Source organism: Protopterus annectens, chromosome 1.part2 (genome assembly GCF_019279795.1).
Source record: "Protopterus annectens isolate FY-2018-M chromosome 1.part2, PAN1.0, whole genome shotgun sequence".
Classification (NCBI taxonomy): Eukaryota; Metazoa; Chordata; order Ceratodontiformes; family Protopteridae; genus Protopterus; species Protopterus annectens.
Window position 1 is genome coordinate 1236160765 of NC_056727.1, and position 24177 is coordinate 1236184941.

Genomic DNA, 24177 nt, shown 5'->3' on the forward strand with positions numbered 1-24177 from the left:
GTTGTAAGGAGGAGTTAAATGGAACTTCAGTGCACATTTTTATGGCAGCAGGGAATTAGCAGGCTAGTAGAAGTGGACTGAGGTGGTGTTAATGAAAATTTGGGAACATACCTTTACACACTTGAGGAGCTACGATTGTGAAGGACAAAAGTACTGAGGGGAGAAGGGGATAAAAGATGCTGATGTCTCTGCTAATTACTTACCAGAGGTTTATTAAATGCCTCTGGAAATATGTTTCACAAAGTCTATCCCAAAATGGCAGAGAGCTCCATGTCAGTCTGAATCAGTACTGTGGGCATCAGCAGGAACACATTCAGCAGAGTATTGATATTTCAAATGCTAAAAACAGACAATAACACCAGCTTGGCAATGGGCTTCAACAAAGAGATCAGTAATGACTGGAGCAGTGGGTTTCTAAGTGGGTAGATAGGCTGGGGTGGGAGGAGCCATAAAAGTAAATGGGTAAAACCTAAGTAAACAGGACCTTAAAGGGTAAAGATCTTAATCTGTTAAGACATACTAACAGACTGCATTTAGTGCTGGCCTAGCAGTAGTAAAATATATTACATACAGAAAATAGTGTGTTCTTAAATTCATACGCAAGGCTAAAAAGTTTATGTACCTTAGTATAATATTTCATGCTTCATTCATAGCAATTATGCTGAAGTATGTTACATATCAGCTATGTATATTTATTGCAGAACTATTCATATGGTCAGGTGTTCAACGCCAGAAGCATATATATTTATTGTTAAAACTAATGCTACTAACATAATTATTAATCTGTATTATACACACTTTACCATTCTTTTCACTGGACAGATGAATTACATTCCAACAAAAGGATGGGCCTCTGCATTAATATCCATTACTTCAGAGATCTATTGAGAACTGAACTAGGACAATATTTGCAGTGGTAACAGTAATTCTCAAAAAGTCAGACCAACTGGGGCCTTTATTCCTTTTTTGATAATTTTTTTCCCTAATTCTTCCGTGTCTGAAAAAATGCAAAAATGTCAGTAACTGTTAAAGAACGTGCCATCTGCTAACCCCTTTATCTAACAAGTCACTGAGATATCCTCGCCAAGTAATTACAAACAGGAATGGAGAATGCCAGAAGTCTGAACCACTCCTCAACATACCTGCAATAGATTAATCAAGTTCTGGATAGAAGTTCACATCTGCCAGCTTTTCTATGACGCACAACAAAGCTGGGGGAAAAAAGATGGCCTTGTCTTTCTCCCCAACAGAAAACAAATCAATATTTCTACATCTTTCATAAAAAAATGTTCAGGCATTTACTCAGTCATTTAGGTGTGATATAACAGCATGGATATCTTCAAAGACGCACTTTGAGAAAAAAGAACTTGGCCCACCACTCACCTCCTATGCTGTTTTTGTAGTCGTTATAAATCTCTCTAACTCTTCTGTAACGGAATGCTAATTTCCTCATCCAGTCAAGACCTCCATGAACGACTCCTGTTCCCACACCAGATCCACTCCTAGAGCCACTAAAACCATCTGATGCAAAGCTGTAGTTGCTTTAAAAAAGAAAAGACATTTAGTTTGGCCTGGCGCATCTCACTGTATTTGCCTGCAGCACTGTTTTAATCACCAACTCACTACTTGTCATTTGGACATAGTTACACTAAACATTGATCATAAAAAAATTATGTGGGGGAGAGGGGTCCACAGGCTGGAAAGGGAAGCATCCTAAAAATCACAAATCCACAATTCAGCAGGCTAAACCACACAATCTAACCAGATATATATTTTGTCATGGGGGGTCTTGGATGCAGCCAAATCCCAAGTACAAGTGCAACATTTGGCTAGACCCCCATTGCCTGCAGAATCACAGACAAAGAAGTATCAGTTTACTATCTGCCTTTTAATGTGATCTGAAGGTGGGATAATGTGGGAGCTTTAATGGAGCTTTATGTTAGAAATGAGCAAGAAAACAAGGACTTGAGATCTTTAGAAAAGGGCAGGAGCAAACGACAAAGGAAAAAAGGGAGGAATGAGGCCTAAAAGGCAGTAGAATTTAAATAAGCTATGTAAAGTTTGAGTGAGAAAGACTGGATAGATTATAAGTGATGTATAATGTTTGTAAATGGGAGTGTGTCAGTGTGGTTTATGATAGAATGCTTGCGAATGATCATGTCAGTGTGGTTTGTTTTCATTTGTGTAGATGTACGACTGCCTATGTAGTGAGTGATGGTTTAATGAAGACGCTTTTTGTTTAAAAAAAATGAAAGCAGGAATTGAATAATTTATGCAATATTGCTTATGCTATATGATATATAGCAATATATGTGAAGTATAATGTTTATGTTAATACAGTTTAATTACTTTTATACGAATGTAAATTTGCCTATGTTACAAGTGATAATTCAATAAAGGTGTTGGGGGGGGGGGGGACACAAGACTTGTCTGTTCCGTACAACCTAGCATCAGATCCATTAATCAGACACCTCATGCAACTCACTCTGTCTAAACTACAGGTCACTTAATTCTCCAATCCCCAAATAAATCAGCCCATTCCATACCCTGCTGCCAGTGTAGCCTCAAGGGGTCCTAAACTACAGAGAACAGCCTCATTCCACTGCTTTAACAATGGAGTACAAGCCAGATGTCCTGTTCACCTAGACAGTCATACAAGTACTAAAGAGAGGTTTTACTTATGCTCCACATGCCAGCATGCAAATGTGCATATGTTACTCATAGATACACTAACAAATGAGCTACAGATGCCGCTTCACTATGCTACCATAAAAGGGGTTTAAGACTATTGCATAGCTGCTGCATATTCCTCCATACATTTTTATACTAAAACAAAAAAATGTTAGGGCCGAGTTGGGTATCTGTGAAGTGAACATGATACAACCAAGAGCTCTTTAGTTAAATGAATCATTCATACAGCATAAACCATACTCTGCCTTGTCCAGAATGTTCAGTTAACAGTGCAGATCTTAGGAGAAAGGGAAGCAGTTATCTGGGAGAAAACTGTATCATGTGTACACAAGCAACCACCACAGTTGCCTGGGAACTAGTATCCAGCTTTGGAGCACTTAATGAGCTTATAACGGACTCATTCTAAAACAATGGTATCCAGCTCCAAGAGCATAACAATGGCACAAAGTCCGACTATGCAGGGTATGTAGACCAGGACAAGACAAGATTGTGCCTCAACAGGTCCAAAGCACTCAGAGCTGGGGAGAAACAATAGCTGACAGGAACTTTAAGGCCAAGTGCTCCTATCTGCGGACACTTTAAAAGAAAACTTCACCTTGGAACTCAAAAGATATTTTGTTTCCACTGTACCTTTGTGCTCTGCACTGTTTAATTAATCAAAATCACTCTACCTTCGTGTTCTGAACTGTTTTAATTCATCAGAATCACTCTAGGTAATTCTCAGAAAACTTTAAATGATTTTTCCCCAAAATCATGGTGACACGGATCTCGACATTTTAATGAGATGTTGTTGTACTTGTGTGTCATCTTTCCAGAATCTGTTTCAAGTCCCCTTTATAAGTCTCCTGACAAATATAAGGAAGTGAGGTCTTCCCATTCTGCTAACTTACAGTGCAAGTAGTGAGAGTAATAGGCATCTTATACACCTTCTGGAGTAGGGAAATGCTTGCAATTTTTTTCCTGAATGACTGTCATATACATTCTTCTCATAGATTGTTTTAAGCTACTTGTAGCAGTCACACATCTCCGGCAAAGAAAGTAGCTAAACTACAGGCATTTAAGGATCATCAGTTTGTAATCCTATAAGCACCGACAAACCCCTCCCCCACCTCTTCTTGAGGTAATCAGGGCTAACACTGCAATTAAGGAACTACTAAATGGCTCTGCTACTCAACAGTGTCTGCAGTATGAATACAAGTGTTTTTTTTTAAATCCTGAATGTTGAAGAAATGTGCTAAAGTACTTGTTTTTTTCTCAAAGTACTTTACAAGCACAATACAAAAACAAAGTACAACCATCTGTTCTTGAATTTGTGTCATGATATCTTTTAAACTGAGGCACAACTGCCTTTGTACATTACCTTTTCTCACTTTTGTTTCATTGGTACCCTTTGATTTGTTATATTGCAACATACCAGCATTTCATGAATACCACAATCACTGAGCATGACTGATTAGTACTTCTCTGTGCTGCTTGGCTGTGTAAGACAACTACTATTATGGAGGGAAAAAAAAACCTGTTGCACTTGCAGGGAATACAACCTATTACAACTGGATCACACTATACAAAACTGACAACTATTATGGTTGATATATTTTTAGACTCCTAAAATGTGACATTCTTACAGAAACTTGATTTTACAAGAGAGATCATGCCATCAAGTAATATAAAAGAAAAACAGCAAACCGTCACACCGTAAAGGGCAAATGTGTGATTGCCAGTTAAATGGTAAACAAAGCCAGCAAAGAAAAGTAAGGCAATACACAAACCATACAGTTCACTTAAAAGTCCGACCATGTAACATAAAATAAAATCTTTTTAATGAAGGAGGTAATCACTTTTGCATAAAAGCTTCTTCAGACCATAAAAACCTTCAGTGCATGATCCATTTAAATACTATGCATCAACCAATCAATATTCATATAGCTTAATTACACTGATTAAAAGTGAAACCCACCATATTACTTGCATAAAAAACACATAAAAATCTGCAAAAATATAAAACGTAGTAAAAATACACACACACTTAGCAGCATATTAGCATGTATAAAATACTTAGAAATATAACAAATATATGTAGACATAAAACTTCTTATATAACTGATAGTTTCCTTGATTTTAATGTAGGCATAATGGATACTCTCATTTAAACCCTTCCTTTTATCTGCCCTCAGTTTTATTATCCATTTCACCTCTTTACTCTCAGTTATATCTCTAATGTTGCCTTCATGTACAGTAGGTATAATTTTATCCATCACCATAAATTTAATGTTACGCAGAAAGTACAGTTGTGTACACTTACCATAAATGTAGATGTTCTAGTGTATTCACGGTTGCAGTCATCACATTTGGGTTATCTGCTTGCAGTAGCCCTCAGTCGGCCTTATTATCAAAGTCTTGGGTCCTGTGTCGGTTGCTGTCTCATCTTCCATGACGTCAGGTAGTCAGGGGTATAATGCATGCAGCCAACGCCACTACATCAGTTTTTCTTGCCTCAGATGTCAGGTACCGCCCTAATGGGAAGCAATTAAATATATATACAAGGTAACACCACCAACAAAAAATCAAATAGTAAAAAGGAATAGAGATATATCCAAAAGAAGTCAGGGGGCTGGAGGGAGGGTAACCAGGACTGCAACTGTGAATACACTCTAACATCTACATGTATGGTAAGTGTACACAACTGTACTATGTTCTTCATGTTTCACTGTTGCAGTCATTACATTTGGGTAGAATTCCCAAAGCTAAGGATGGGAGGAGGAAATTAGATAGCTATACGGCCCTGCAAGACTGCAGTGGCAAAGCCAGCTCTGGATTTAGAGAAAATTGGCAAATGGTAATGCTTGGTGAAAGTATGTACAGAACTCCAGGTAGCAGCTTCTAAGATGTCCCTAGTAGGGACACCTCTGAGAAAGGCTGTACAGATAGATGCAGCCCTGGTTGAATGTGGTCTTATCCCCTGTGGATAGGTTTTCCATGGTGCTTATAGCAGAAATTAATGCAATGGCCTATCCATTTAGAAATGGTTTGCTTTGAAATGGCCTTCCCCTCTGCCCCTGCAGCAAATGCCACCAGCAGCTGTTCAGATTTCCTGAGAGGTTTAGTCCTGTTCAAGTAAAATCTAAGTTGTCTGTGCACAGCTAAGGAGTGCAGTATACGTTCCCCTTTGTTCTGTTGATTAGAAAAGAAGGTTGGCAAATGAATGGACTGATTAAGAGCCACACTGGATACTACCTTGGGCATGAAGGAGGGATTGGTCCTGAGGGACACCCAGTCCACATGAAAGATGATGAGAGGCTCTACTGCCATAAGGGCCTGTAATTCAGACACCCTTCTTGCTGAAGTGATGGCTAAAAGGAAAGCTGTTTTCCAAGAGAGGAATTTCAACTCTGCATTTGTAGCTGGCTCAAAATGAGGTAGAGTGAGTTTTTCCAATACAAAGTTAAGGTCCCAGGCTGGAGTTGAGGGTCTCCTGGGTGGTCTTAAGTTTTTGGCCCCTCTGAGGGGCTGCTTGAGCACTGGATGAGAGAAGAGGGGTGGTTCTGTGTTGTAATGAGCTGAGGCATGAATTTTGATGGAGGAAAAGGAAAGGCCCTTGTGAAGCATCTCAGTTAAGTATTGAAGAATCTGAGGTAAATTGGGCGCTGCTGTGCCCATCCCTCGAGTTTGGTTCTAGGATCACATACTTTTCCATTTTTCAGCATAAGATTTTCTTGTACTAGGCCTCCTGAATGACATCCAACACTTGCTTACTGAGGGATGGTAACGGAGAGATCGGGTAATTAGCCAGGCTGCCAGGTTCAGGGGTTGAAACTGAGGGTGCAGAATCTGACCCTCCGGCTGGGACAGCTGGGTAGGGGTCTGAGGCAGGTGCCATGGTGCCAGCAGTGACACTGTGCAAGAGGGGGTACCCAGTGTTGGCGTGGGCAGTCTGGTGCAATCAGTATCATCCTTGGTTTGTCCCGTTTGATCTTTAGTAGTACCTTGGAGAGGAGAGGCAGAGGAGGAAAGGCATAAACTGATAGATTTTTCCAGGTGAAGAACAGGGCATCCACTTTCCAAGCTTGTTTGTGGGGAGCACTTGTGCAGAATTTGTCCAATTGGTAGTTCTGGGGGGAGCAAACAGGTCTATCTCTGGGCTCCCCCATTTGTTTATCAACATGTTGAATGTCTTTGGTTCCAGTTTCCACTTGTGTGGGTCCATGAGATTTCTGCTTAGTTCATCTGCCAGTGTATTTAGCTTTCCTGGCAGGAATTGAGCCTGTAGGTGCACTTGGTAGCTCAAGGCTGTGCTCCACAGAGCCATGGCTAGTCTGCAGAGAGGGTATGAGTGGGTTTCCCCCTGCTTATTTATGTACCACATAACAGTGGTATTGTCTGTCTTTATCATTAATTGTCCAGGAAGAATGTGGTCCTTGAAGGCTGTCAGAGCATTCTGTACAGCTAACATTTCTTTCTGATTGATTTGCAGGTGCATTTAACTTGGGCTCCATTTGTCCTGAATGCACTTCCCTGCCAAGTGAGCCCCCCATGCATAGTCTGATGTGTCTGTTGTTAGGGTTTGGGTGGCAGGGGGAAGAGAGAATGGCAGTCCCTTGTTTTGGTGGCAGGCCTCTGCCCACCAAAGGAACTCTAACTGTAGGCAAAGTATGATAGGAATAATTGCTTCTAGATCCTGAGAATGTTGACACCATAGGCTTTTTAGATACCATTGTAGTTTCCTCATATGCAATCTTGCATATGGAATTAGGAGAATGCAGGATGCCCATGAAGCCCAAGGCTTGCAGTATTTGTCTTGTACATAGCAGGGTCTTTGTGGCCATTAGTTTGAAGTAAGCTGTCAAATGAACTTGTTTCTCTGGCATGAGGAAAGCCATCTGGGAAGTTGTGTTCAAGCTTGCTCCCAGGAATACAATTTGTTGGCAGGGTACAAGATGTGATTTCTTTTCGTTTATGGTGTACCCCAGACAAGTTAGCACCTTTTGTACAAACGCCAGATGATTCAATAGTATGTCCTGGCTTTCTGCCTGAATTAGACAATTTATTTATTTTTATTTATTTTTTATTTTACATTTGTTAACCGGGAGAGTCCGAATGGATACATGTCCATTTTCAGAGGAGGCCCGGGGAGAAAAGCTCCAAGTACGTAACAGACATATGAACATTGTTAATGCAAAAAAAAGGAAGATAGTTGAGTTCTAAATACAATATAAAGATACATCACATCTTGGGAAAAAAAAAAAAACAACAGCAGCATATAAAAAAAAAAAAAAAAAATTGTATTCCAGGTATGGGTATATTTGAATATTTCTTTGCCTGCAAAATGCAACGACTGGAGGTAGGCACTTTGTGAAGACCCAGGGTGCAGTAGATAAGCCAAAGGGCAGTGCAGAGAACTGATAGTGCATGAAGCCTGCTTTGAAGTGTAGGTATCTTCTGCAAGATTCCCTGATTGGGATGTGCAGGTTGGCTTCCTTTAAATCCAGTGTTGCCAACCAGGCATCCTTGCCTAGCATAGGAAGCAACTGGTGAAGAGTTAGCATCTTGAATTTTGAGATCACCAAAAAAGTGTTTAGGATAGAGAGATCTAGGATAGGATGCCAGGAGTGGTCTTTTCTGGGCACCAGGAAAAGTCTTGAGTAGAAACAATGTCCCCTTTCCTCTTCTGGGACAGTTTGAATAGCCCTTGTACTTAAGAGAGCGAGAGAACTTGATTTTGAGCCTCTGCCCACTGATTTGGGGGTAGATCTGGCCAACCATTTGGGGTTGGTAAAGTGTGGAAGTGGAATCTGTATCCTTGGAAAACTATATTTAAAACCCATTTGTCCTGGGTAATGAGTTCCCAGTTTTTTGCCTGCAGAGCAATCTTTCCCCCTAAAGGAGCAGTCTTGGAAGTTTTAAAGTTAAGTCATTGAGACAGTTTACCATAGGGGGGGGGTCTTACTACTCCTTGCTTTGGAAGTGGGAGCCCCCCACTGCTTAGTCCTGGGCGTACCTTGGGACTGAAGCCTGGGTGTTCTGCTGGTTCTGGGTTTGGACTGAGAAGGCCTTGAAGAGGCAGGAAAGGACCAATTCTTAGAGGGCCAATGCCTACTAAATCTTGGAGGCTGTACTTGCAGGAAATCTTTAACAGTTTGCATAGATTTGGCTTTTTCCTCCGTCTTTTTAAGTACTACTTCTGCTTTGTTGTCAAACAGGCGGTCCTGGTTTAAGGGGGCATCCAGCAATTTAGTTTTAACATAACCTGGCAAAGATTGCTCCTTAAGCCAAGCATGCTAAGTACAGACCCAGTGACAGCAGCACTGCAAGATGCCTCTAGTTAATCAAAACTACATTGCAAAGTAGGTTTTCCAACTTGTTCAGCAGACTGCATTAAATCCTTATTTTCAGCACAGTCAGGAATCAACATCATTTTCTGTTTAAGCAATCCAATAATATGCTGCTGATACTTTAGCATATGAAACTGGCAGTTTAAGGCCCTAATGGCCAAGGTTGCAGAAGTGTATACCTTCTTACCCCATCTATCCAGTGCCCTGGAATCGCTATCAGAGGGGGTAGGATTTTTTGCAGTAGTAGCCTTAATGCCCTTGGGTCCCTGTGAAATGGTCTCAGGATCCGCAGTAGGATTTTTAAAGAGGAACTTGTGAGAGTCAGAAACCCTGTAATATCTATCTGGTTTTCTGGGAGCAGGAGGTAAGCAGTCAGGGGCCAAGCTAGATTCTGAAAAGGCATCATCAACAATGTCCAGGACAGGGGGGATAGCTAAAGGCCTGTGTTGGGGTAGAAGTAAGAAATCCCAAAGCCTCTTTTTAGAATCAGAGTAATCTTGGCTTTCCCAGTGAAAATGCTCCCTAAGAGTATGCAAGGTTTCACCAAAACAGAAATCCTCTGGAGGGGAAGCAGAGGGAATAGAGTCCTCTGCATCAGAATCCTGATAGGTAGAAAAGGGTAAATCCTTATCATCAGAGGAAACAGAAATTTAAGAATCCTGATCAGAAGAATCATAAGCAAATTCAGTACTAGGTCTCAGACAGGGGGGAAGGTTGGCTTCCCCAGATTAAAGTAATAAGGTCTTCAGCCAATCGTATCATTTGTTTTTAGGCATAGAGGCCTGACTATGCGGTCTGGGCAGCTTTTTAGGCATGGAACGAGTTTTAGGTCTTGAAGAAGAAGATGGCGTCGGTTTAATATGCAAGTCAGTAGGCCTGAATACACTCTCAGAAACCGGTGCCTGCACAGCGGCTCCAGACCTATCCAAGGAAGAGACATCCGCAGGTTCCACAGTTGAAGCATCTCGCGGCATATCAGACTCCGAATGGGACTCGGTAGAGATCTGCGAATCTGATGTAGCGGGTATCAGGGGCTGTGAAAGCACCTCATTGAGTACCAGCGAACTGGCGACTAGCTTAGGAGAAGCATCGTCGGCAGCTTTGGACCTAGGCAGCCTGTCCCTGTCTTTATCTTTGCGTTTTTACAGAATGTCGGTAGCCGGGTGGCTTACCAAAGCTATATCTGGGTAATTGAACAGAGTACCAAAATATTTAGAAGCATAAATATACAGACAAACAGTTTGTTGTTTAAATAAGGCACAAATCCGACAGCGAGGTACGTCGTGGTCAGGGCCTAGGCAAAGAATACAGTACGAATGAAAATCTTTATGAGGTATTCGCTTTCCAGAAGAAATACAACTACTGACTTTTACTGACATTGGTTTAGAGCAAGAAAAAGTTTCCCAACGGGGTACTTAGCTTTAGTTGAAGACTTCGGCTCTGAAACTCGAAAATGAAAATTTCAGGAGTCAGCCGACCAGCACTTGCGAACTGCTTCTAATTCGGGCACTGCACGGCAAGAAAGACTGATGTAATGGCGTCAGCTGCATGCTTTATACCCCCGAGTACCTGACGTCATGGAAGATGAGACAGCAACTAACGCAGAACCCAAGACTTTGATAATCAGGCCGACTGAGGGCTACTGCAAACAGATAACCCAAATGTGATGATTGCAACAGTGAAACATGAAGAACATCTTTGTTGCTCCAGAAATTGTTGATATTAACTCTTCCCCCTCAAGGGGGAGGGGGAAAGAATGAGACAATTATTAACAAACAGAATTGTACTAACTTGACTCGGTTTGCAACACAACAAAGTGACAATGTTGTACAACATAATGCTAATACTGTTGAACATTTGTCAGTCAAGGGAAATAGTACTACCTCTATAGGAAATGTATGACCTAAAACAGCATTGATTATGGGTGCCATACCCCCAGCAATACCCTCAACTTCTGTAACTGGTGCCCCTCCCCATTTTCCATTACCTATCAATGGGGAGAAGGGTCCCTTGAGGACACCGTCCAAAAGCAGGGGGAGGCAGAAACGCAAACTGTCGATGGAAGAACAGTCGAACCAATCCCTCAAGAAAATGTGGAGTCAAGTGGGGACACACTAGTTTGGAATCTTTCCAAACGTAATTTAAATCAATATGAATTGTCTGTGTTAAATAAAGGTCTCACATTTATTCCTTCCAGAAGTAGTGATATAACTGAAACTATGATTGATGTAAAATGTTTTAGCAGGAATGTTATGCTTAAACTTAAATTTGGAAACCAGATAGATAATATGAATGTTTTTAAGAGGCCTAGTTTGTATATGCCCAATCCTCATCCTTTAGTAGACGCCTTTAATAAAATGGTGGAGTATTATGATAATAAAAGAACCAATAGACATGTTAAATACAACTTAAACTATAATGAACGATTAGCTTTAAACAGTTTGCAAAATGATGACTCCATTATGATCAGGCCTGCAGACAAAGGAGGTCCAATTGTTCTTATGGATAGGTGTGATTATATCAAAAGTATGGACGCTATGTTAAATAATGACTAATTTTATCGTCATGTTGACATGGATGAGGTGCATTCCATACAAGAGAGAATTCAGTTCATGCTAGAAGATTTACTAAGAAGTAAACTGATAGATATAGGTCTTTATAATTTTCTGAAGGTTGAATACCCACTGTTGCCCATTATACAAGGCCTACCTAAAATTCACAAGGATGGATATAACCCTCCAATGAGACAGATAGTTGTTGGTAGGGGATGGGGCCACTGAGCCATTTTCTCAGCATGTAGAGAAATGGCTACGACCCGTCCTGGATAATAACTTTATCCTTAAAGACACTAAGCAGTTTTTGATTGACTTATATCAATATAGTGGGTCTGTGGCATTGAATCCAGGCTATTACTTTGTTACCTTGGATGTCCAGTCTGTTTTTACTATCATATCCAATGACTTGGGTGTTCAACCTGTGCAAACATATTTGCACAGACATAGTGAATATGGACAGGAATGTACAGATATGATATGCTCATTCTTGGAGATTATATCAGAGAGTAATTATTTACATTTAATGGTCACATCTACATTCATTGTGATGGCGTAGCTATCGGCACTTCATGTGCCAATAGCTACACCAACATGTTGATGGAATTATGGGAGGAGGATACATTGTTTAAGATGGATATGTATTTTGGATTTGTTAAATTCTATTGACGTTTCTTCGATGACCTCTTTTTAGTTTGGGCAGGTACAGTGATAGAATTGGAAAGGTTTTTTAGTGGAATTGAATGGGATGCATGAATATTTGAAATTCACCATGAATTCCTCTAGAACTAGAACAGAATATCTAGATGTATATGTGGAAAGGCTTGAGAATGGTTTTATCAATACTGGGGTGTATAGGAAACAATGCTACAGGAAAGTACAGTTTTGTACCTACCATAAATGTAGATGTCCGAGAGGTATGCATCTGCAGTCCTAACAAATGGGTTGTCCTGCCTCAGGCAGCCCTTCGGTCGGCCGGATTCCAAAGTCTGGGTCTGGCCTCGGCTGATGTCGCACTTCACCCGACGTCATAGCGGCAGTCAATTGGGTATAAAGGCATCAGCCGACGCCATTTTCCTCAGTGTTTCTTGCCCCAGATGCCAGGTGTCCTCTAGGAAGGCTAAATTTGGGTAAATGCAAATGATTCCAAACAGTAGAGAGCAAATAAAAATAAACAGGTATATACATATATACAAACAAATACACCATAATAGATTCCCCCAGCTAGCTATAAGATGGGCAAATACCCTAGGAGTACCACAGAGGGGAAGGAGGGAGGGTAATCCTGACTGTAGATGCACACCTCTCGGACATCTACATTTATGGTAGGTACAAAACTGTACTATGTCCTTCAAGGATGCATCTGCAGTCCTAACAAATGGGTAGAATACCATAGCCAAACTGGGGGAGGAGGTACTAAGAAGATTATGGTGTAGTTAAGATCCCTTGCAAAACAGCAGTGGCAAAACCTGCTCGGGATCTGGAGTATAAAGGTAGATTATAATGCTTGGCAAATGTATGCATGGAGCTCCAAGTAGCAGCCTCTAAAATGTCTTTGGTAGCCACTCCTCGTAAAAAAGCAGTAGTAGTGGCTGTAGCCCTTGTGGAGTGAGGTCTGATGTTTTCTGGAGTTGTCTTTCCATGAAAAGAGTAACAAAATCTAATGCAATTTCCTATCCATTTTGAGATTGTCTGTTTTGAAATTGCTTTTCCTTCCATTCCTGTTGCATATGCTACCAGAAGCTGGTCAGTTTTTCTATTGTTCTTGGTTCTGTCCAGGTAGTAGCGCAGTTGCCTGTGCAAAGGTATGTAGTAGTCTTTCCCCCCTGTTCTGTGGGTTGGGGAAGAATGTTGGTAGGTGGATTGCTTGGTTTAATGATACCCTGGAGACCACCTTTGGCATAAAAGTAGGATTAGTTCTCATGGACACTCTATCCTGATGGAAGATAAGGAAGGGCTGTACTGCCATTAATGCCTGTAATTCAGAAACCCTTCTTGCTGAAGTAATTGCAAGCAGGAAAGCAGTTTTCCAAGATAAGAACTGTAATTCTGCTGTTGCTGCTGGTTCAAAAAGGGGGAGTGTCAACTTTTCTAACACAAAGTTCAGGTCCCATGTAGGCAAAGGTGGCTTCCTTGGCGGCTTTACATTTTTAATTCCTCTCAGAAACTGCCTGAGAAGAGGATGAGAGAAGACTGGAGGATCCATGTTGTATTCTGCTGAAATTGCTGATGCATGAATCTTAATGGAGGAGTAAGACAGGCCATTGTGGAAAAGCTCTGCTAAATATTCCAGGACGTTAGCTATGTTTGCCAATGATACATCTTCTCCTTTTGCTGCACTCCAAATGAGGTATCTTTTCCATTTTGCTGAATAAGTTTTCCTTGTTGAGGGTCTGCGAGCCTCCAAGATAATGTCTTTAACCCTTTGAGATAAATCTGGGTTAGTTTGTTTTATGTAATGTTCCAAGCAGCTAGCTGCAGTGTTTTCAAGTTTGGATGCAGGATTTTGAAGTTGTTCTGTGTTAGCAGTAAAGGAACTAGGGGTAGAGGCCATGCGTGTTCCCGAGACATACTCCTCAGTAGCGGGTACCAATGCTGCCTCGGCCAGTCTGGAGCTATCAGGATGATCCTTGGGTGATCTTCTTTGATCTTCAGTAGCACTTTGTGCATCAAAGGAAGAGGTGGGAATGCATATGCTGTCAGGTTTTCCCAACTGAAGGATAGGGAGTCCACCTTCCAAGCAAGTGGATGGTATGCCCTTGTGCAGAATTTTTTCAATTGGTGGTTGTGTGGGGATGCGAACAGGTCTATTTCTGGTAGTCCCCATTTCTTTGTAATGGATTTGAAGATGTCTGGATGCAGCATCCATTCGTGGGCATCCGTGGTAGTTCTGCTTAAGATGTCTGCTAGTATATTTTCTTTTCCTGGCACAAATATGGCCTGGAGCTGAATGTTGAGGCTCAGGGCCACATTCCAGAGGTCCATTGCCATCCGGCATAGAGGATATGAATGTGTGCCCCCCCTGTTTGTTGATATACCACATAACTGTGGTGTTGTCCGTCCTTATCAGCAAATGACCCTGTTGAAGAAACGGTCTGAATGTCTGAATTGCCTGCTTTACTGCCAGCATCTCTTTTTGATTTATGTGTAGGTTCAGCTGGTCTTGTGTCCATAAGCCTTGTATGCACTTGTCCACCATGTGTGCCCCCCAACCGAGGTCTGAGGCATCCGTGGTGATAGTCTGGTTTGGGTAAGGGCTGTGGAACGGCAGTCCTTTGTTCAATTGACAGGCCTGAGCCCACCACTGGAATTCTTGCTTCAGGCATGGAATTATTGGAATTTGGGCTTCTAGGCTGTGCTTGTGCTGAGACCATAAATTCCTTAGGTACCACTGCAACTTCCTCATATGTAGTCTGGCATGTGGAATCAATATTATGCAGGATGCCATGTAACCCAGGGCTTGCAGGACTTTCCTTGCTGTTAGCTGGTTCTGCGTTGTTAATGCCATGAAATAGAGTGGTAGTTGCTTTTGTTTTTCTGCTGTGAGGAATGCCATTTGGTTTGATGTGTCCAGTTCTGCACCCAAGAAAGTTATCCTTTGGGATGGTATCAGCCTTGACTTTTTTATGTTGACTGTCTATCCCAGGGCTTGCCATAGGTGAATAAAAGTTATCCTTTGGGATGGTATCAGCCTTGACTTTTTTATGTTGACTGTGTATCCCAGGGCTTGCCATAGGTGAATAACCTTTCTCAAATCTTCTGTTAATTTGTTTTTGTTGTCCGCTTGTAACAGGCAATCGTCCAGGTATGGATAAATTTGAATTCCCTGAAGCCTGCAATGAGCAATTACTGATGCCAGGCATTTCGTGAATACTCTGGGCGCAGTAGATAAGCCAAAAGGCAATGCTGAGAATTGATAATGCTCTGATCCTGCAAGAAATCTGAGGTATCTTCTGCAATTTGGTCGTATTGGGACATGCAGGTATGCCTCCTTGAGATCTAGAGTTACCAGCCAAGACTCCTTGCCCAGCATGGGAAGAAGTTGCTGTAGGGTCAGCATCTTGAATTTTGGAACAATGAGATATGTGTTCAGAACGGACAGGTCGAGAATAGGTCTCCATTGGTTTTCCTTTCTTGGTACCAGGAAAAGTCTGGAATAAAATCCTTGTCCTTGTTCCATAGACGGTACCTTTTCTATAGCTCTCATCCTTAGTAAGTGGTCTATTTGTTTTAGAGCGTTTGTCTTTTGGTTTGGTGGTAGGTTTGGCATTCCTCTCTTCCTTGGTAGAGTATGGAAGTGAAACCTGTAACCTTTGTCTATTGTCTGTAAAATCCATTTGTCTCCTGTAATGTAATGCCAGTTTCCTGAAAATAAGGCTAGCTTTCCGCCTAAGGGTGCTTGTAGTTGCTCCCTGGTAGGCGGTTGTGGCAAGTGTAAAAAGGTCCTAAGCCTTTTCCTAGAATCTGAAAAATCCTGGCCCTGCCATTGAAATAGGTTTCCCCAAAAGAAAATTCCTCAGGAGGAGAGGCAGAAGGAATGGAGTCTTCTGCGTCAGAGTCCTCATATGGGGAATAAGGGCCTTCTGGGGGGTTTGAGTTTTCTGAATCATCAGAGGAATAATCTGTAGAAACTGGCTCAGGGGGCTCTGCTCTAGGCCTCTTCTCTGGAGGGGGATGAGAGGCCCTGTCAGGGTGAGATTGGGATCCCCTGATCAAAGAAATGAGATCCTCTGCCAGGCTAAGCATTTGAGTACTAGAGCTAGGCCTGAGTGAGGGGGTTTTAGCAGGTACGGCCTTAGAAGATTTAGCTGCTTTAGCCCTAGAGAAAGCCTTAATTGACATGGATGCAGGGGGCCTAGCAGCTCCACGTGCAGGAGTAGATATATCTAAGGGAATAGTATCTGATAATTCCTGAGAACCTGCAAGAGCAGGTGGTAATTCGGTAGCAGATTCAGCCATGCTGGATGAGGCCTCGGTTATAGGAGGCACGCTTTCGGCCGAAGGAAGAACCGAGGACTCGGTTTCAGCCGAAACCGAGACACTGTGTTATTTAACCGGTTTCGGCCGAAACCGCGGACCGCGAGTGTCGGTCCTTTTCCTTACGCTTTTTAGCTAAATGTGAAGTCAGAGTCTCCGACGGCATGTTGTAAGCAAAAGCGGAGCCGAAAAACTCCTCTGCAAACTCCGACCGACGTCTAAGTGTCCGTCGGTTGAAAGAAGCACAGGCTAGACAAGCTGCTACGTCGTGGTCTGGGCCTAAGCAAGGAAGGCAGTAAGAGTGGAAATCCTTATGAGGTATTTGTTTCCCACAAGTTAAACAGTTATTCACTTTTTCTGACATCGGCTGAGGCAAGAAAGAGTCCCCAATGGGGTACTTAGCTTTTTAGAAGTCTTCGGTAGTAGTAATCTCTGGTTCTGACCGACCAGCACTTGCGAACAGCTTCTGCTTCGGGCGCCACGCGGCAAGAAAGACTGAGGAAAATGGCGTCGGCTGATGCCTTTATACCCAATTGACTGCCGCTATGACGTCGGGTGAAGTGCGACATCAGCCGAGGCCAGACCCAGACTTTGGAAGCCGACCGAAGGGCTGCCTGAGGCAGGACAACCCATTTGTTAGGACTGCAGATGTATCCTTGAAGGACATCACCTTGTTATACAGAAGTAGCATGCATCCCCAGTATATCTTTAGAAATATTATCAGGGGACAAGGGATGAGAGCCTCTAGATTGAATGCCTCAGATGAGGGGTTTCATTAAGAGCTGACTAAACTTAAAGGAAGATTGGTTGATAGGGGCTATAACTCACCAGAAACAGAAAGGAATCTTGTAGAGATTGGTAATCTCAGACAAAATAGAGCCAGACCACATTACTCACCCACCACTGATATGTACCATTCTATGGGTACACCTACACTAATTAATATTAAAGGTACCGATGTTCTTTACTACAGACATTAACCCCATTATGGACATCATCATCAAGAATTGGCGGGTGTTGACCACAGACGCCGATGTTGGGGAAGTGGCTGGGGAACATCCCACTTTCCTGCATAAAAACAAACGTAACCTGAAAAGGTTATTATGCCACCCTAAGGATAGTAACAGAAATACTGAAAAAGTGATTGGTATGCATCCCTGTGGGAATTGCAATTTTTGCCATTATATTGATACTAGTTTATTTAGGGTCTATATTAGATCAGCGAACGCTTAAACAAGCGAACCCTGATTGATCAACCTTATTTTAGCGAAAGTTACAAATATCGAAGCAACAGAAACTTGAATTTTTTCCAACAACGTCGTGCTCAGGCCCTAAGCAAGGTATACACAAGGTATGGTAATCCCTATGAGGTATCTGTTTCCCACAAGAAATACGGTTATTCACTTTTTCTGACATCTGGTTAAATACTGAGGCAAGAAAAAAACAAAATATTCCCCAACGGGGTACTTAGCCAACTTTGATTCGGTCTGAAACTCCGACTTCAGAAAATTTCAGAACGCCAACCTGCACTCGCAATACTGCTTCTGCATCGGACCATGCGGCAAAAAAGACTGAGGATATGACGTCGGTCATGCGCATTTGTACCCTGACGTCCTGACGTCAGACTAATGCGCCTTGACCGACGTCAGCCTTATACTTTGGTATTCGGGCCGACTGGGACAGCGGACTACCCGAGTGTTAGGACTGCAGCAATGTGAGATGAAGAACATCTTGAATTTTTTCCTAGGGAAAGAATTTGGTTGTCCGTTTCTGTTGCTTCGGTATTTTCAGTGCTGTGGTGGAAAGTTGCGGGTTGGATTCAGACAAGTGTGCGATTGTGTGGATGTGAGTGTTAGGGTGGGGTTAGGTGAGTTAGGGTTAGGGCTTACGTTGGGTATGTGTGCGATTGTGTGGACATGAGGGTTAGGGTAGATTTAGGTGAGTTAGGGAGCGGGTCAGGTGACTGTGCGATAGTGACGGACCTTAGGGTTCGGGTAAAGGTAAGTGGATAGTTAGTGGTGTGTGCATAGTTTAATGTAGGGTTAGGTGTCATATTTTAGGTGTATGTGTGTGGATTTCTGTTTGGTGTGCTTGTGTTATGTGCATGTGTTGTGGATCAGCGATTTTTTTCCCTAGGAAAAAAAATCGCTGAGCTGAAAGTTCAAGATTGTAAGCTTTCGCTTACATAAGGTTGATCAATCAGCGTTCGCTGATCTAATATAGACCCTTTACTTATACATCCAAATACAGGTCAACACTATACATTCGAAATTAATGCCAACTGTAGGACACCACATGTGGTCTATCTTGCTAAGTGCATAACATGTGGATCATTCTAAGTTGCAAAAACGGACAGGATTTTTATAGATAGAGTTTTAAATTTTTAGAACACAGCTATAACATCAGGATCAAGTCACCAACAAATGCCCTATCTAAACATGTTATGATGTTAGGAGATGACCATAAGTTCAAGTTTATGGTGATAGATAAAATTACACCTACTGTACGTGAAGGCGACATTAGAAACATAACGGAGAATAAAGAGGTGAAATAGATAATAAGACTGAGGGCAGAAAGAGGGAAGGGTTTAAATGAAAGAGCATCCATTAAGCCTACATTAAAATCAAGGAAACTATCAGTTAGATAATAAGTGTTTTATGTCTACATATATTTGTTATATTTCTATGTATTTTATACATGATACTATGCTGCTAAGTGTGTATGTATTTTTACTGTGTTTATATTTTTGCAGATTTTGTGTGTTTTGTTTATGCAAGGAATATGGCGGGTTTCACTTTAAATCAATGCAATTAAGCTATATGAATACTGACTGGTTGATTGCATAGTATTTAAATGGATCATGCACTGAAGGTTTTTATGGTCTGAAGAAGCTTTTTTTGTGAAAACGCTTACCTCCTTCATTAAAAAGATTTTATTTTATGTTACATGGTCGGACTCTTAAGTGAACTGCATGGTTACTTTTCTTTAATGTAAAAGAATTTTCATCATATTACCAAAATAAAGAATTTGATTTACAATGTCGGATGTTTGCACAATATTAACATAATTTAAATACAATATCAGTTTTATGCAGCATTTACAATAAGCCGGAAAATATTTTTTTTCTTGTATAATAAAGACATTTGCCATTTTTCACTCTCCCAGTACAGGAAAGAACTGACCAAATTAGGACTTCCATGCAGAAAGAGGGACAGGGGACAGCCTATCAACTAGGTGCACTGACGTTTCACTTCCTCTCTGCAACAAAGGTAGTGGAAAAACAAGTTTCGCAACAGTCTGCACTTTTGTACAGCAACTGCTGAGCGAACTGGCACTGACCACTCAAACTCAACCTTCATCACCCAGTCCCTCAGATGCTCATGCTGCTAATCAAGCAGGCCATTTGGGGCTGTAGTTAGGCTTCATCCTTCTATGCCATGGGTACATGTGCAACAGTATGCTGTTTACAGCAAAAATAAAGAAAGAAAAGATGACGGTGTGGTCTGCTATACCATTTATAGCTCAGAGGAATGCTGAAGTCGCTGGTGTAGACAGAAAACTAGCTCTTCTAAGAGATTTTGACTGTTCTAGAGTTCTGAACAGAAGGACAGGTGTCCAACTGCAGCTACTTCCCACGTATAAAAAAATACTACAGCAGTGATCATTGTGACAAAAAGATCCGTTATACTTCACTACAAGGAACTTACTTGGTGGGTCTTTGTCTGGGCTCTTTCTCAAGGTAAAATAAGATAAAGGACCAACCAAGGCCAGAGCTCAGGCATCAAAGTCCTGGACAACAGACATCTCAAAACAGGCATAACTACCTGAACTATGTTTAAAGAAACAATTCCTGGTAAAGGCCTGCATATTTATTTGGGTAGCACAGTGCTGCAGTGGTTAGTGTCGTCACCTCACAGCAAGAGGTTCTCTGGTTCAATTCTCAGCTGGGGTGCCTTCTGTGCAGAGTCTTTATGTCCTCCTCAGAGTGCTCCGGTTTCCTTCCAGAATTAAATACCCAACCAAGTAACTAACACAAACTGAGAAATCACAAAGCAGGCTGGTGTTACAAGAAACAAGGAAAAAATTTATTCTTAAGCGCTTTCGTCACAGATTACAATTGACTTCTTCAGGAAAAAAACAGAAGTCAACTGTAATCTGTGACGAAAGCGCTTAAGAATAAATTTTATCCTTGTTTCTTGTAACACCAGCCTGCTTTGTGATTCCTTCCACAATTCAAAGACATGTGTCTAGAGTGATTCTCCCTAGGTATCCACTGAAAATGGGCTCCGTCCCAGTTGGACTTTCCTGGTAAACAAATATTATATTAACAAATAAAGGAACAAGTAGCTGCAGCATATTTTTTCCATTAAAGGCATTCCTGAAATGAGCACTGGAATATCCACTCCTCTGGTGGAGTGAGCTTCGATTACAGCATTTGCAATACATGCTTGCGTGAATAATGGCAAAAAATAATGCAGATAACAATCCTCTGGGAATGAACATCTCATTGGTAATCTCAAGCATTCCTCTCCTCATATCAAAGGAAAAAAATAATGCTTTTTCAAATTCACCTATTCTTAGGCTTGCCACCCCTCCGGTTTTTTTCCGGACTATCAGGAAATCAAACCGATTCTCCGGTAGTCCGGAAACCACTGTACAAACTCCGGTATTCTGTTTCAAAAAGGAAACAGACTATCGGAGTTTGTAAATCGGCTGATTTGCTATGCTTTTTTTACAGAAAAGCATAGCAAATTAGCCAAAAGCAGTCTGCGGGAACCAAAAAAGAGGGTGTTCCCGTTGATCGGCTGATTTACTATGCTTTTTTTTACAGAAAAGCATAGCAAATCAGCCAAAAGGAGGCGGCGGGAAACGAAAAAAGAGGGCGTTCCCGTTGTGTGATGCTGTCGTGACATCACAACATAGGCGGTATGTTGGCGGGAGAGGGGGTGGGACGGGCCGGGTTACCGGTGACGCGAGGGGCGTGGCGTGGCTCCGGTTTTAGCCGTGAACGAAGGTGGCAACCCTACCTATTCTCCAAAAATACCAGCCGAGGTGACTGAACTTATTTACAGTGCAAATGGCTTTCTTTTCGTTCCCACGAAGAAAGCTGGGAGAGTAACACACGTGCTCTGAGAAACTTCCCAAATCACCCTTGGGGGGTAAAAAAAAACACTTATCCCAAAAGGCACAATGTATTTGTGAAACACAAATGTGGCTCTCTAAACTTCCACATGCAGAGAAGACAGTTACCCTGAAGAGTTTAAGATAAAAGCTTCAAACCTCAGCCAGCAGGCTCAAAATGTGGTCAGGCAAGCCTGTTGAATATGAAGTTCAGATGCCATGAGGGTGGGGGTGGGGAAATGGATGCCTTAAAAGGGAAAGCAGCAGCTCCCTGCAGCAAGACAAAAGATCCTGTGGTGCGGTGAGGAGGGTAACATGTTGACTTAGTCCCTTGGGACTGGAGGAATACTTAAAGATTGACTGTTCAATGTAGTTTGTATCCTTGTCTCAGGATCTGAAATAAGCACTTGTCCTGATTGATGGCCTCTTACTTTCACAAAGCGGACTAACTGACCCACCCCCATATTTTGTTAAGTTATTCTGCTTGTGTGGGGGGAGGGATTAAAAATGGGATGCGAGTACAGGAACAGGAATGAGTCAGAGTCACAGTTCTTTCCTTTCTGGGTCTCTTCCCCAAAGGCTTTCCTTTAAAGTCTGCTTGTCACCTTTTCTTGTAGCTGCTTTTCTTATTACTTAGTTGCCTTCATCTGTCACTGCTTGAATAAGATGGGCCAGATCTTTGTGGGACAGAATCTACTGTAGCTGGGAGTTAAGGAATGAAAAAGTTATTTGACCTTTTTCTTCTCCAATTTCAAAAATTTTTTCTGCAAGCCACCCAAAGAGAAACTCATTACCCAACAGAGCATTAGAATTCTGCTTTTACATGCTCTGGCAGTAATGCATCATCAAGTCCATCACATTCATATGTAATGAAGTACTTGGCAACCTGGGCACCGAAGATGCATAAAACAAGCACTTTCCCTCTCAGATTTGTCTTCTATTCCCCTCCTTTAGATGGTAGAGTAGAGGATAGCAGATGTAGTTTTCTTCCCAAATCAGGAATTTTGCTCTGACATTGGAAAGTGTATTCCTGGTAGAAGCCACTATAGCTCCCTTGCTGGAATCAATATCCACCAAAGAGTTTTTATAGAGGTACTTAGAAGAGTTAATAACCCTGTAAAAAATGGTCAGGTTTCCTTGGAGCAGGGGGCTGGGAATTTGGCAACAAGTTCTGTCAGTGACCCAATGAATCTAGTTCAAATGCTCAGTTCTCCTCCCACCTCACAAAGTATTCCTAATGTCAATAAGGTTGCATATAACTGTGTCCAAGGTTTGTAAGTATGAAGTCAGTGAGGATGCCATGCAACAAAATGGCCTCCCTATTTATGATGCATCCTGACACAATTTTCATGCCAGGATCAGTCTTGCTACAAATCTGATTTGGACTATCTGGTTAATGATTATTGAGAGAATCAGACCTACAGGACTCATCAGTAAGCTTAGGCAATGGGATACTAGCTTTCAGTCAGCATAAGTAGCAAGGGCTCCATTATTATAAGGACACTTAAGGCTTGTGGTGAAACAAGCCCAGAAGCTCCCTATACCTTACCTGGGCCTGACAGAATTACTTAGTCTCCCAAAAGAAGCTCTCCCTCATCCTGTGAAGTTGTTTCCATAAATGAAACATCCACTGGAGAATATGCAGAAGATTAGATGTTCCCAGTGTCAGACTCGCACAGGGAGGGGTATGACAATTGCTATACACATGCCAATTAATCTGGCTCCAGTTCAGAGGCATCAAAATCATTGGAGGAAATTCCCTTTTTCTTTTTGAAGTAGGAAACATGATAACTATTCTTCAGAGACTGGATACTTGGTTCTTAGAAATTCCATAAATCCAGGACCAGCATGAAAAAATCCCGATAGGAAGTTTGGACTATGGAAGGAAAGGATGGCCTGCACAGTAACTGCTGCAGCATACCAGAGGACACCTGGTTTTGCATGGACTGTGCTGCCCTAGGACTGGAGGACTAGAGTTATGAGCTGATGCATGATATCACAATCAGAGCACAGCAGACATTCTCATGGTCTAACAATAAGAGGATGCCACTTTCACTCCAGATGATGACAATCTGGGTGTCACTACCACAAACCTGAGAAGAGGTCTTAGGACCAACAGCAACAGAGTGAATTTGACTGAGGAAGACGTGCTTAAATCTGAAAGGATAACATCTGGAGAGGATTGGTTAGAGGTCACCATGGCAACAAATGTCATTTATGGCCTAGAGAGGTGCCTTGCTTTGGGGGGAGATTTCAGACTCTGATAAACTGTCCCCACCCTCCTGTTATCTCTTCTCAGTGGGGACTTGTTCGACTATGTTTTGTGTCAAGACATCAGCAGTGGATTTGGAAGACACCATGGATATCGAACGCCAGATGAGCAATGAATGCTGAGCCAGGCAGTCCCACACAGAATTTGTTCTCTGCTTGATAGTCCTGTGGTTAAAACTGGAACAAGTGGCACAATCAGGTCTTGGACAATGCACACACCTATTGAGGGAATGTTT

At 42.0% G+C, this 24177-nt stretch overlaps 1 protein-coding gene across 3 annotated transcripts in view; it reads right to left on the reverse strand.

Moving 5' to 3' along the window:
• The window catches only part of EYA3 (EYA transcriptional coactivator and phosphatase 3), a 1396180-nt gene that overhangs the window by 278307 nt on the left and 1093696 nt on the right, over window positions 1-24177 (reverse strand). For all 3 annotated transcript variants that reach the window (XM_044060112.1, XM_044060111.1, XM_044060110.1), the window contains one exon: window positions 1384-1541. In XM_044060112.1, coding sequence (XP_043916047.1) covers window positions 1384-1541 — 158 coding nt within the window. The remainder of the gene's footprint in view (window positions 1-1383; window positions 1542-24177) is intronic.